At 42.7% G+C, this 15,311-nt stretch overlaps 1 protein-coding gene across 5 annotated transcripts in view; it reads right to left on the reverse strand.

Annotated features, from left to right (window-relative positions):
- septin12 (septin 12) overlaps positions 1–15,311 on the reverse strand; it is an 89,248-nt gene that overhangs the window by 14,901 nt on the left and 59,036 nt on the right. For all 5 annotated transcript variants that reach the window (XM_066641766.1, XM_066641768.1, XM_066641769.1 and 2 more), the window contains one exon: positions 10,041–10,295. In XM_066641766.1, the coding sequence (XP_066497863.1) occupies positions 10,041–10,295 (255 nt within the window). The remainder of the gene's footprint in view (positions 1–10,040; positions 10,296–15,311) is intronic.

Raw genomic sequence — 15,311 nt, forward strand, 5'->3', positions numbered from 1 at the left:
GTTTAGAAGTGCTTCAAAACGACTTGGAATTAAATCTTTTTACACTGACCTCCACTGAAAGTTAAAACAGTAAAGTTACTGTTTTGGAGACACATGTTTTTCTTTTGACAGTGATGATAATATCATTAATCAGACGTCCCCAATAGTATAACACAGTGCTAATCGAAATTCTCAAAGTTCGTCTAGGAACTATTCAATGCCATTCCATTCCTTTTGACCACATAAGAATGACCCTGAGCGAGAGAAAGAAGGCATCTCCAGAGGTCACTGTGAACAGGGCAAACATTAAATGAAAAGAGATGCTCTAGAGGAGCCCATGTTCACCACGCTCCATGCTGAGCTCCAAGACCTCGGACATCGGGCTGTGGAGCTGGATGTCCTCTGGAGCGATGGAGCGCCGTCTGATCTCATCAACATCAGCACCTGACCTCACCCCCCCACAGAAGAGTGACCCAGTAACACCTTCCATTTCAGAAGAACTGTTGAATAAGCCTGTGTCTACTTTTATGGGTCGGGTAGCGTATCTGATATCGAGTGAAGGGATGCAGGGATAGCCTTGAACACAAACATTTACAGGGCGCCCTTTACTTTACCTTCTATTGCTGTGGAACTAAAGCGTGTGAGTTTTTATGGAGACTCTCATTAATAACTAAATCTCCTGCTTCTTTCCCTCTCGCGGATACAGTGGCGCAGATAAAGGCCGAGGTGAGGGCGAGTGTGTAATGAAGACAGCGACACAGAGAAGGGCAGAAATCAGAGGCAATCAGCGACAAACCTAAACCCTTCACCTCCACACGAAATGTAAAACCCGTAACACGGACGGCTCGAGTCCAGGAGAAGTGCCCTGGGTCTTATCTGCCGGACGGCCGAGCCCCCAGGAGCCGGAGCCCTTAATGACAGTCTCACAGCAGCGCTCACGGGCCTGAGGGGAGGCTATTACTGCGGTGGGATTCTTATCAAGACCCCCTCATTCACTCCAAGAACACTCGAGTATCAGATCCACGTCCTCAGCCACAGAGGAGCAGCTCTGCTTCGACCCTCCTCCGTCCCCGACGCCACAAACAACTCTCTTACATTTCTCTCAATTACTTCTCACTCGTGAGAGGCCGAAACAAGACGAGACCGCCAGCTGGAAGAGCAGACACTGCACCATAATTCATTCAACATTTGGGTTCGCTAGAGGAATGGGAGATGGTTTATTATGATGTTAATATTGTGGGCTAATATTTTTTTGTGAGTCATTTCTGAGACGTTCCTAAAACGAAAGCATTTTCCGACTCAGATTCAAACAGTCCCTGACTCTGTAGAACCTTTTTTTTTGTTTTCAAATTCAGACTGTGAGGAACATAAATAAAAGCTTAGAATATTGTAATAAATAAATAAATAAATCATTTTATTATGAGAGGCAGACAACACTCAATAAACGATAAAGTGGTTTGTTTCTGATCTTCAAGATCCTTACAATGGACGATCCTCTAAACATTCGTCATACTCTTAGCGCTAAAGCTCCAAATGCAAAGTGCTAAACACCCCAGCCTCTGTTTGGAGCCTCCTCTCTCCAGGGAGCCGTCAGCCAGGAAAATGTTGGACAGAGACTAACAACGGGGCTGAGACGACTGACCTCTTCCATCAACACCCACAGCCAGCACAGAGCTGACCGATTTACACCGATCACACACACACACCACAGGAAGCTGACCACATCAGATTTATGAGGAGAGAGGACACACTGCAAGAGATGATTTCTAATTAGGAGCAAACATCCTAAACCTAGAGTTTGTCAAAAGAAAATAACACTATTACATTAACTAACTTCCTGAAGTGATTTCATCCAGTGAAACAGCCTTATCCTTTCTGATCATTATATTAATAACACATTACATGCCTTAGTCCTTCAAGCAAATGAAACAAGACATGTCCACTGAGTCAAATCCTCTAGAAATATGCTGAATAACCTTTTAAATGTTATTCCAGGAACCACATCATGAGACGTATTAAGCATAACGACCGGATTTAGGCTGATGCCACTTTCTAAAACACATTTACACAAGGGTTAACAGCTCAAACAAAGGTATGACATCACCAGGCCACACCCAGCACTGCCCTGACACGCTCACTCTACATGTCCCTGCAGTGCCCCAAAACAAAGAGTCAAATCCTGGTCACTGTGCACTGACCCTGGAGGGGAGGGGCCAGTGGAGCTATTTGCATGTGTTGGTTTGAGGTCATTAATGACGCTGAAGGTCCAGGGTGCGTTACTGCTGTTGGTCCAGCGATTCCAGGTGGACTCCGAAACAAAAGTGTGACCCTAAACAGGACGAGGCACTTACAGAATATTGATAGTCATTTATTATATTCTTATTAGAATTTACATTAATATTATTATAAAAATCTGAACTTTAAAGTGTCTGTCACTGTCTAAAATTCACGATACCCACGCTTCAGCTCAAAAACAAATCATTTCCACCTTAAAAAAACTACAATATCACATTTAAATCTGAGCCTGTTTGAATTGGGATGTAACAAATGATGAGTACACTATTTTATGTCTAACGTATCATTCATTCATTTTCCGTAACCACTTCATCCTGGTCAGGGTCTCCACACACACTCAGCTGCTGAAACTTTTTAGCAGCCAATCCACCGACCGATGTGTGTATGTTAGGACTGTGGGAGGAAACCCATGCAGACACAGGGAGAACACATCCAACTCCCTGAGCCACTGTGACCCCTTATTGTATGAATATAAATGATATAAAGTCAACAACACACTGAAGTGAGCTCTGGGTCAGGGAGGATGCAGACCAGACACAGGGCAGTTGATTCAGTGTGAGTCACACTCTGAGTGAGACTCGCTCAAAGCCTTGTTGTGACAAACTTTCACTTACACCTGATGCTTAAAGCAGTGACAGAAGACCAGATATATATTTATAGGTGTCTGATGAACTATTAACTGTGAAAGTCTAGTGTTGGCTGCACCTAAAATACCTTTAGAGAAGAGTAGACACCTTCTCCTCCTTCTGACTTAAAGAACAGTTGAGCAAACTGCATCTGACACAGGATAAACGCAAATAACATTAACTATAGATACACTGACCTTGTCATTGTCCATTTTATCAGCTCCACTGACCTACTGTAGGCCGCCTGTTTCTCTGCATACTTTATCCCCATTTCACCCTGCTCTTCAATGGTCAGGACCCCCAAAGGTACAACACAGAGCAGGTATGATTTGGGTGGTGGATCATTCTCAGCGCTGCAGGGACACTGACATTTTGGTGTTCTGTTGCAATGAGTGGATCAGTCACATCAGTTGCTGCTAGAGATTTTAAACCCCTGTGTCACTGCTGGACTGATAATAGTCCACCGACCCAAAACACCCAGCCGACAGCGTCCTGTGTCATTGATGAAGGACTAGAGGACGAGCGACACACACTGTGCAGCGACAGATGAGCGACTGTCTCTGACTTTACATCTACAAGGTGGACCAACGAGGGAGGAGTGTCTCACAGAGAGTGGACACAGCGTATTAAAACAGACCCATTCGTAGCTGCACAATATACCACCACCACATTAAATGTCACTGCAGCGCTGAAAGTGATCCACCACCCAAGTCATACCTGCTCTGTGGTGGTCCTGACCATTGAAGAGAAAAAGGTGTACTACAGTCTGCAATTGAAGAATAACAAAGTGTTTACTAGCAGCTCAAAGCTGAGTTTACTGACAGTGGTTTGAGGCCTGAGTCTAGCTTGAGGTCCTGGCCCTCTGCTGTGGGGGAGCCCTCGCTCTGATACTGGGGGTCTTTGTGTATGTTCATCTTGGATAAGAGGACATGGAAAAAAAAAACACAGCAAAATCTCTTCCTGCAGGAGACGGTCTTTTCTCATTTCCTATAGAGTCACTGTTCTTAAACACACACACACACACACACACACAGAGGGTTCATCCTGTGTGCGTGCAGTATGTAAGTGTGTGGGTGTGTGTCCTTTGTTTTAATCACAATTCCTCCTCATCCTGAACTGTCAAAGCCTCCCTCCATAAGCCATTCAGAGCTCCGCGTCTCTTTTTAAAAACACCTCACACGCTTCCCTCTTTAACACTTATATTTTAATATTTATATTAATACATTGATTTATATTTTGATCTGAAAGCCTGCATCAACTTCTGAATGTGACGATAAAAGGACTCACGTGAAATCTGAGTCATCGTGGTGGCCAGGACCCATCAGTTCCGTTTTTCAGATCTCCAAAAAAGCATTTCGCACTTTATTTTTATTTTTATTTTGGTACAAATCATTCATTCAGATGAAGATGCTGAACCCTAAACAACCCGCGGGAACAGTTCAGCACTTCAGAGATGGTCAGAAGACACAGGACAACGGAAAACGCTTGCTTCTGTGACCGGATTTTGAAATAGGGCCAGTATGATCTATCAGTATATAATACCCACTGATTTATCAATACCAACACGATAGACACGAGCAGTGATATCAGCCATTATTATTGATACCGACACAAACCGTGCAGCAACAGATGAGCTACTGTATCTGTGTCTGATCCACACATCCGCTCCTGTGGGGGTCATGACCATTGGAAAGCAGGGTGAAATCAGGATGAAAAAGTATGCAGAGAAAGAAGTGGACTAGAGTCTGTAATTACAGAACTACACAGTTCTCCTCTGTGGTCAGTGGAGCTGATAAAATAGGCCATGAATGTAGATGCAAGGTAAGTGTTCCTAATGCAGTGATCATTCAGTGTGTACTGGCTAATGAGTGAAACTGTTACATCCTGAAACATTGCTCCTTGTGTGAAGAAGCAGTAATTAACAGCTAATTCTCAAATGTGTGAGGATTAATAAAACAAAGAACTCCATCTGCTCACATTTGTTACAGAAACACAGCCACTGGTGAACCGGCATATAACCTTTAGCATTAGCATTATGTCCTCTCAACAAAACAAAAACCTCTGATGAAAATGAACATACAGATGTGTGAATTAACAAAAACCACTCTTAAGAATTCTCAGGAGAATCAGACTAGTGCTGAATCAAGCTTAATATTTAAGACTTTCTTGAACTGATGCTATATGTTCAGCTAAAACAACTTGTGTTATTTTATTATTGCAAATACTATAGTATATAAATACAAACTATTATAAATATCAAGAGTAGTTAATGACAAATTTCACATAATGCAAAAAAAATAAATAAATAAAATTTTTAAAAAGTGCCTTTCACCTTAATATGCTAGCAAGGCTAACATCAGAACAAAGCCAGTTGCTAGTTAACTGCTGGAAGATTATATTTGCATTACAATAACTAATGCTAAGGGTTTTAGGCTAACGTAGTAACGTAGATAAAAGACCTGTGGAGAAAAGCCCCCCCAGGAACCCCTCTCTCTGAAATGCTAATGTGGCTACAATGACTGTTAGCGAGGGCCTCTGTTTTCATTTGCAAGCAGCACTTTGTAAAATATTCACTTCACTAACGAAGAACTAGCATCATTTCTGAGACATTCTGAAATATTTTATGATTCAGAAAGAAATGTGTTGTTGTCAGATTCCTTTTTGCACTATGACTGTATTAAAATAAATAATAATAATAATTTAAAGTGTCTGTAAAATATAAATATTCAGGTTTGTTGTTTATCATCACTGTCCAAAGAAAAGTATGTATCTCCAAAGTAGTAAGTTTAACTGAGAAGGAAAATTTTGGGGGAATATCTGTTGCTCCATTCGTCATTTCATTTACACATAATGTGAAGAAAAGCGGTTGTGCTCAAATGGTGTAAACGAAACATACTCAAAAATGGATCTTTCAGCAGCTAGAACCTCCAAGAGCTAAAGGTTTAACACGTCAGATCAGATGTAAACATTAACAGGAAGTGACAGTGGAATAAATAATCTGATGGGTGTTAATTGTAGATAGAGAGACTTTAGAGACCTAAGACCTTGGAAAGACTCCCTCAGACACTGAATTAAACAGAAGTTATCAAACAGGAAAGGAATTCTCCCTTCACACTTCACAAACTCGGATATATTTGCTGAATGAGCCCAGAATAAAACCAACCAGTGGCCTGAAATGACTCAGCATTTAACCACTGCTTCTGAGAGAGAGGGAGAAAATGAGAAAGAGAGAGACCTTTGATGCGTCTCCAGTACAGAAGACATGGAGAGCCAAGAAGCAGCAGGTTTGTATCTATCTCACTCCAGTAGAGCACAGCGGGGTCAAATCCTCAGCTGAAAAACAACTGCTTTCAAGGCACCATGCAGTGGATGAGAGCTGGAAAATGTAGAAGCACCACAGTCTGCTGCAAAACAACCTTAAAACACCAACCGTCCTCCACCCAATCAGCTGCTTTCACACTGAGTGGGCAGCGCAAAGTGGACCAAAAAGGCTCATAAGATAATGTTAGAACAAAGTGATGGGGATATCATTAGTGAAGTGAGGTGCTGCCGTTGGTTGAACACAGACTCCACATCAACTCATCCCAAAGGTATCGGATGAAGCACAAGTCCAACACTGGGGAGGCTTCCTAACCCTCTCACTGACACCTGGAATAGAGTTGAGGTTTTGGGTCCACTTGATGGAACACTCATCCTACAGAGTTCAAAGGAAAACAGATTCCCATTGATTGTACCCAGTCCTAAAAAGAGCTTTAAAATTCAGACTCGGTCTAAAATTCAGAGATTTAAACACACCGCAGAACAAAGCACCCAAAACCCACTGGAAATAAGAGCTCAGCCCTAAACCCAGACCGCTCTGTCAGCTGCTTCTGAGACTAACACACCACAGCCTCAGTCCGACACTGTCGACTAAAGTCCAACCAGACTGAACCAAACGATCAAACACAGCTGAAACACGTATCTGGAACACTGGGAAACTGAAACTAAAACCCAGTCTAAACTACAGCGCTACTGGACCCTAAACAAGCCGTATGAATTGGCAGCGTTTCTTTACACTGTCAGAGATCCACAGCAGAGACGGACAGCTGTGACCACAGCCTTGCTGTAGAGACAGGAGACTGTTCCTCCACTGTGAAAAATATAACTCAATTCTAAAATTTAATTCATCAAAACAATCAAACACATTATTCCACATTGTTTCTGAATCTATGAAAGTTAAAAGAAAAAAAAATGAAAAAAATTATTTTTGGAAAAGGGAGCACAGTCTGTAGCAACCTGTAACCTGTCTAGAGCCTACGCGGAATCACTGGGCACAAGGCGGGAACACAGCCTGGAGGGGGCGCCAGTCCTTCACAGGGCGACACACACTCACACCTACAGATACTTTTGAGCCGCCAATCCACCTATCAACATGTGTTTTTGGAGCGTGGGAGGAAACTGGAGCACCCGGAGGAAACCCACGCAGACACAGAGAGAACACACCACACTCCTCACAGACAGTCACCCGGAGGAAACCCACGCAGACACAGAGAGAACACACCACACTCCTCACAGACAGTCACCCGGAGGAAACCCACGCAGACACAGAGAGAACACACCACACTCCTCACAGACAGTCACCCGGAGGAAACCCACGGAGACACAGAGAGAACACACCACACTCCTCACAGACAGTCACCCGGAGGAAACCCACGCAGACACAGAGAGAACACACCACATTCCTCACAGACAGTCACCCGGAGGAAACCCACGCAGACACAGAGAGAACACACCACACTCCTCACAGACAGTCACCCGGAGGAAACCCACGCAGACACAGAGAGAACACACCACACTCCTCACAGACAGTCACCCGGAGGAAACCCACGGAGACACAGAGAGAACACACCACACTCCTCACAGACAGTCACCCGGAGGAAACCCACGCAGACACAGAGAGAACACACCACATTCCTCACAGACAGTCACCCGGAGGAAACCCACACAGACACAGGGAGAACACACAACACTCCTCACAGACAGTCACCCAGAGCGGGACTCGAACCCACAACCTCCAGGTCCCTGGAGCTGTGTGACTGTGACACTAACCTGCTGCCTATTAATTTCATACTTTCTTTGTATTATTATAAATGTGCCTTGTTTTATTGCTTTAAGACTTACCGTATTATGCAATCCTATGTCTTTCACAGTTCAGGAAGGACTACTCTGAACTGAATTGACAGAGAGAGATACCTCAGCAGAGAGAAGAAAGAGAGGTGGCCTTGGCTGTGTAATGCTGAGCCAATCATAAATCACTGGACAGAGGGTGGTCCACTGAGCCACAGCACAATCATAAACTCCGCCATTTCATTAGAAACAACCCCCCCTCCCCTTTCTGCCTCTCTCTCTCTCTCTCCCTCTCTCCCTCTCTCCCTTATTGGCCCAGTGTGTATTGGATGGTGGGTGTGGATTGGGAAGGTGTCCAGGAAAACAAGCCCAAAGGCCAGAGACGACTGGACCCTGGAAGCGCAGGCCCAGCAGGTAAACAGGGCCATGTTTGAAGCATTAAAGGGTAAGTCTTGTGATAAATTCTCATGTAGAAATAAATTACAGTAATATTAACATTTTTATGGCGATCTCAGAACGAGGTGAATTAGATGTCCGTGAGATTTGATGCCCGAGAGGTCACAATATAAACACAGCTAATTCTCCAGTGTTGGATCAACACCATTAGTGTTAAAGAGTGTTAATATTTAGACCAACACTCACAATGTTAATTTAACACTAATGGTGTCGACCTAACACTGGAGAATTTGCTGTGTACAGTTTGATGTTAGCATATGGGTAAATATCAGAGTTTCAGATGTTTTTCACACACAGCCACTGTTTCCTGTTCACCTGCCACTGTGTTGAGCATTAGTCTTCCTGCATGAAGACCACAAACAGCTCGCAGTGTGTTTATTTCACTTGTAGCGTAGTTAGAACCATGCAAACACCACTCTCTCGAACACACACCTCAACAAGTCTGTTGCATCTATGAGTATAAATGCTAAATCTAATTGGCCTCTCACATTCCCATTATGATCTTTCTCTCTCTCTATATCTATATATTTATATTATACACACAGTGCACTATTGTAGAAAACTGAACTCAGGAGGGTAGTGAACGACTTTGGACACTACCTCATGCAGGTTTATGGACATCCACTATCCCCTAGTGAACATCAATTGTATGCTCCTTATTGTGGTGCATTGTAGGGTTATTTAAGGCCTTTAAAGATTGTGTACTATGCCCTTACACTCTATAGTGCACTATATACTGTTTGGATTACACTATGTACTATAGACTGTCCATACTCAAAGCAGACGGTTTTCTGCACTGAATCACCGTCAACCATTTATACTGACACCTAGTGGCCTGGATGTCTCTGAGATTTTGTATGTGACTTGGCTGTATTTCATGTCTAATGGAACTATAATGCGTTGTTATTCCTTATATTTAAATGGAATATAACACAATTTTAACACAAATATATAAAACCCTTACTTAAAGTTTACATTAGAAAACACAAGAGTCAAAATAATATTATTCTTATTAAATAAGCCACATAGAATTCAGTGCCGTACTTGAGATTTGTCATGATACACAGATCAGTCATCTATCTATTCCTCACTCCCTTCCTCACTCCCTTCCTCACTCCCTTCCTCACTCCCCCCTTTTGTCCAACATTGTTTTCGCTGTTGCTATGGAAACTGCTGTACATCCCCACACTTTCTGTGTCCCTCTGAGGGCTCATCTACCGCCCTTTACTTCAGTTCATATAGAAATGGAACAGGCCTCAAGACGGCTTCAGGGATTCCCTCAAGTGCAAGTGGCGAGGGGCGGCGGCTGAGGGCAGGTTAAAACCAGATTTGAAGCGTAGGGTCTGTAACCCATTTTGAACATGGCCACCCCCATGAGGGAGACCCACTCAGTGGTGGACAAAAAAAAAGGAGGGGAGGAAAAAAAAAAATAAATAAATAAATAAATAAAATAAAAAGACACCTTCAAGATGATGTTCAGGAAACAACTACAAAACCGATCATGATGCTGATAATAAGACCCTCCCTCTGCCCACCTGTAGCTGAAACTCCACCCATTACATGCTGAAGTACACTCACCAACCACCATGATGTTGAACTCAAAGCCAGCCTTCATGGTCTTGCGCCTCATCTGGTCCAGCACAGCCTCGATGCCCACGTAACCGAACAGGTCACTGCCTTTAATGATCCCCTGCATGTTCTGCTGTTTCTGCTTCATCACCTCTACCTCCTCTTCCTCCTCCTCCACATCCACCTCCACCTGAAGCTCCGCCTCCTTCTCCTCCTCCATGGGGACGAGCGGCTCCAGCCCCGAGTCCTGCTCCTGTGCCGTGTCTGAGAAAGAGAGAGAGAGATCAGGATGGAGGACAACACTGAATATCGACTGATGATATCTGGTTAAGCTGGGGCTTGTGTTTGTGGTCGATGGCTCTGTAGAATGCAACACAGGGGTTGGGGGGGGGCTTTTTACTGATCTATAATTGAGCGTGGTGCTCTTAGCCTCATCTACATTTCCTATAGGGATGACACAATCAGAATGGTCAAAACTGAACCTGTCCACGATGTGAGCATTCGAAAGAAGCTGCATTAAAAAATGAACTAATTAATCACACGGTCTCTACTTATGACTGAAGCTTTTAATAACGATATTACAAAGTAAAATAAAAGAACCAATGTGAGACCAATACAGTGGAGTTCTATTTATATTAGTAGTGTCTATCGATTAAAATATAATCAATAAAGTTAAAATGCCAGCGTTTCCTTGTGATTTTGTGAGGGAGATAAATGTGTAGTGAAAGGAAACTGTTCTTTTGTAATATGTCAGTGTAGTTTTGATGATTTTTTGAATTTGAATCTCTTAATTTGCTGAGTAAAGGTTTTAGGGAGAGCCTTAGCATCAGACACAGAAGCTTTAATAAAAAAACATTACAGCGTTTATTTAGCGTTAGGAGACGCACTCGAGCAGCAGGAGACTTAAGCTAAATTTCCTTTGTCATTGTATTGTGATCAAATCTTTGTCTAGGAGAAACTACTGAGATATTAAGGTGATCTCCTTTTTGATTTCTTTCCTCTGAACTGTGGTCAAATCTGGTGAAACTATTAAATAACATTAAAATAATTAAGGTGTTATATTCCCACATTAATGCATTGATTTTGACAGCACCACTCCTCACATGTCTACATCCTTTAGGACATGGAGATTAGAACCCACTTTGGTGTATTGAGGACACACTCAAGGCTCAATATATCGACTCCCTTCGGTGAGTCGGTGCGAGTTCGACATGTGCACCTTTCCCAGGCCTGACTCAGCTTCTTCTGAGCATGCTCAGTGCGAGCAGGTGGAGATTAATGGAGATTATGATGAGTGACAGGTGGCGAAAATAGGTGAGGCAGAGATTGATTCCAATGGGCTACTGAAATAATGAAGATGAAGAATGGGGGACTGCTGCTTGTACGTGTGCATCTGCCCATTGCTGCTGGAAAACTGGATTGCGATAGACTCTAAAAATCCTATAACATTTACACAGTAAATTGTACTGAAAATCTACAGCTTTAAAGAGAAAATATTTTGGAAAAAAAAAAAAAACATTTCAACCCATTGGCACATTAATGTGTGTCTCAGGAGGGCCTTCCAACCTACACATAGTGAAACAGTACCAGCCAGGCAGTTTTCTGACGGCCAAGTCTGAAAACATGGGATAAAACGAGCCGATCTGCATTTTTCGACTTTGGAAGCCAAGTGCAGAGACTTTAGAATTGTCCCGCCCCTTCACATGAGACTGTCCAATCACAGCGCTGGACCCGTGTTCATCTGAGAACGCAAAGGTAAGGTTAAATCTGGCAAAACTGACAACACGTGCTGAGAAATAAGAACACTGTCTAAAAACTGGAACACAGAAAAGGAGAACTGAGCAAAAACAGCTAAAATACACACACACCCTGACAACAGTGACAACTTCAGCTGGACTCTGTAGATAAAGCTGCACCACAAAAACCAAAATTTATTATGTATTTTATAACCTGAACCTTATAGAACATAACATGAAGGAACAAGTTTATGCTCCACAGGGCGGGTTCCCCAGATTGGGGCGGCCATGTTAAAAAGAACATGAAGGAAAAATACTGGAGAAAATGATTAATTGCCCCTTTAAAAGAGCAGTGTTTAGTTGTAAAAACTCTTGTAGTTTACTGTGAATTTATTAATGTTTATTGTAAATATTGTTTTTAAGTGTATCGACGTACATTCTTCCTGAGTTCGATGTGGGTGTGCTACTGCACTCAACTTTTCCACTGCTCTTTGGGGTCTTAAATGTGCAGTGAACTTTACCCAGCAAACCTTTATACTATCCTCCAAGAAGATAGTACAAAGAGAAGATGTTGCTGCAGTTTGTTCAGCTCAATTGAGTGCGATCGCCAGAGAACTGACATATAGAGCAGGGTTCATCCTGCAGAGAACCTCCACCAAAGTGTAAACCCCTGTCTGCAGAAATGAGAGCTTCCTTACCTTAGATTCGTCAATGTCTCTTATAACTAGCGCACTCAGCTACTTAAAGGTTCTTCTACTGTCTATGCGTTGAATGTAGTAAACCCAGTTTAATCTCAGTATATAAGCCCTAGCAATGCATTAAATGAAATGAGACACTCTCACAAGCCTAAGGCCACCATGCTCAAGGTTAAGTGTGGGCTGGAGGTGTATAAAACCCTCTCAATATAAAACTGGGCTTTGAAGCAGTTTAACCTTCATTTGGAAACTGTCACGTTATCTGACGTGGTTATTTCTGTTTGTTGCTTCCGTCAGTGGATATAAAGGAGTACATTATTCGTGGTCATTGGTCACAGCCAAAAGAAGAGAAGGGGTCACTTGGATTCATGCTTTGGTTTCCTCAGTGCAAATGTTGCAGAACCTAAATTACCCTTGATCCAAACTGGATTGAGAAGCAAATAAACACCTTGTGTTTAATGAACTGAGCATACTGTTCTAGACTGAGGGGCCGCTAGGGCTTGGCCTCCACAAGAGACAAGGGCTGGAATACACAGCAAATTCACTGGTGCTAAATCAACACTATTAGTGCTGAATTAAATTAGTGTGAATGTGTAACACTCATTAACACGCCAATGGTGTTGATATAACACTGGTGAATTTGCCGTGTGTAGTGTTGATCTGCTACACTTGAACTCATCCACAGTGCTGCACTATGAAGTGGTTGGTGGTCTTGGAAACACCAAGAATGGTAAGAGTACTGACAGGACACCACAATACCACAAGCTATCACCACAAACACAAGAGAGTTTCACTTAGGCAAGCAACAGGGTGGACTTTGACACAAACATTTGCACACAGTTGCATCTAAAATGGTCGAAAGGCTTCTTCTGATCACATGGGTTTGGGCCACTTTCATACGTGGCATTGAAATCCAATCCATGGCAATGAGAAAGTGTCTGAGCGGGCGAACAAGGATCCAACAGACTCCTCAGTCCGTGTGTGTTAAGGAATGACCCGTCCAAAGCATAGTGGACAAACATCCATTGGCCTTCCTGGAGGTTAGAAGCTGTTAATACTCAATATTTAGAAGAAACACTGGGTACGTCGTGGGCATATGCTGCATCTAAGCACTATTAGCAGCAGCAGTGAGGACGGTATCAGTGAAGTGAAGCGTGGTGTTCAAAACCGCTGACTCAAATACAGTGCTAGTCAAGATGTGTTTAAGAAAAACTGAGAGTGGGGCATCTTTGGGGTGAAGAATGAGCTGACAAACAGGAAGCAGCCCTGCACACCACACTACGATATCAACCACTGTAAGAAACCATTACTGAAGACAGAGAAAATGCTTAACACACAATGGTATAAGGTACACACACACACACACTACACTGTAATGTACCTTTAGGGAACCCGATAGGACTTTAAAACCACTGTTGTATCTTTAAAGGTACAGTACATTTATACTATACTGTGTGCACCTTTAGTGACAACAATGGACATGTACAGTACCTTTTTTTCTGAGAGTGTACAATGTAAACAAAGTCAATGAGTAACATTTAATATGAAATACTTTCTTCTAGAAACATTTATGGTGTTTTTCCACTGCACAGTACTTAGCTATACTTAGTTTTTGGCTTTTTTTTATGCCACTCTTGTAGTTACCAAATAACATCATTTGTGTTAGAGATGGTATATTTGTGACGTCACTATCAGGCACCAGGGACCAAAAATGTACTAGAGCAGAGCCGAGGGGCGATCAGTTCCCCGACGCCAGCCTCCACGTAAAAAGCATAGGCTGTGTGAGAGATGAATTTACTTTCACAGATGTTTAGGGCCAGAAACATGTGAACAACAGAACAGGCGTGTTATTAAAATATCGACTGTGTTTATTGTTCCTCTTATTGTTAAACAGGGATCAGCTCTGACTAAATAAGCTCTTGCACTCACTCAGAAACAAACACAGTGCCTCCAGCAGAAAAGAAAACCTTGTGCATCATCCCTCCACAGTGTGAACTTACTCACGCCGGGACTCCTCTAGCAACAGCATATAGATCCTACACTAAACTCTTACAGAGGGAATGTGGTTGTGTTCTGCTTTTAGGCCATGGCTACTCCTAGTGGCCTGGAGGTGTCAGAGATTCTAAACCAAGCCTATTTTAAACATGACTGCCACCATATGAGGGACCACAGAATACCTGTGCCTTCAGGAACTATTGAAGTATATAGATATAATAAGTAGCTTTTATAGGAATGAATGTGCAATAAACAATATATCATCACTGTCATGAATTTTGTTTGATATTTATCTGATGGTAATAAGGTTTTAATCGCTCCTTTAGTGTAGTGAAATGAACACAGAATGAATAAACGAATGATTGAATACAGAATATTGAGCCCAAAAATGGTCATTTCCAAAACGAAAATCCAGGTGCCTTTGACCTCTGCCGAAATTAAAGGCCGGACATGAGGGAATCACACAGCCATGAACCTGATGAGGTCACAAGGCGAAGGAAGCTCTAGTCCAGATGACTTAATCTGCTAAAAATAAAACGCTACCCAATCGAAACTAATCCCTCACTTCTGATTGGCTGAGAGCCTTTACATCACAGCAATGTAGCCACATGAGGACCAATCAGAATCCACAGAGGACACAGTGTTTATTAAACACTCAGAGTAAACAAGTATCTTGTTTTGAAGACAGAGAGAGAGAGAGAGAGAGAGAGAGAGAGAGAGAGAGAGAGAGATGGATGGAATGGTGTTCCAGAGGCCTGAGAAAGACAAACAAAACGCCACCAGGCTTTGAGGAGAGACAGGGCTAAAGCAATTAAATTGAAAGAATGAAGACTGTGTTTAATCAGTCCTCACTC

This window comes from Hoplias malabaricus, chromosome 13 (assembly GCF_029633855.1).
Source record: "Hoplias malabaricus isolate fHopMal1 chromosome 13, fHopMal1.hap1, whole genome shotgun sequence".
Taxonomy (NCBI): domain Eukaryota; kingdom Metazoa; phylum Chordata; class Actinopteri; order Characiformes; family Erythrinidae; genus Hoplias; species Hoplias malabaricus.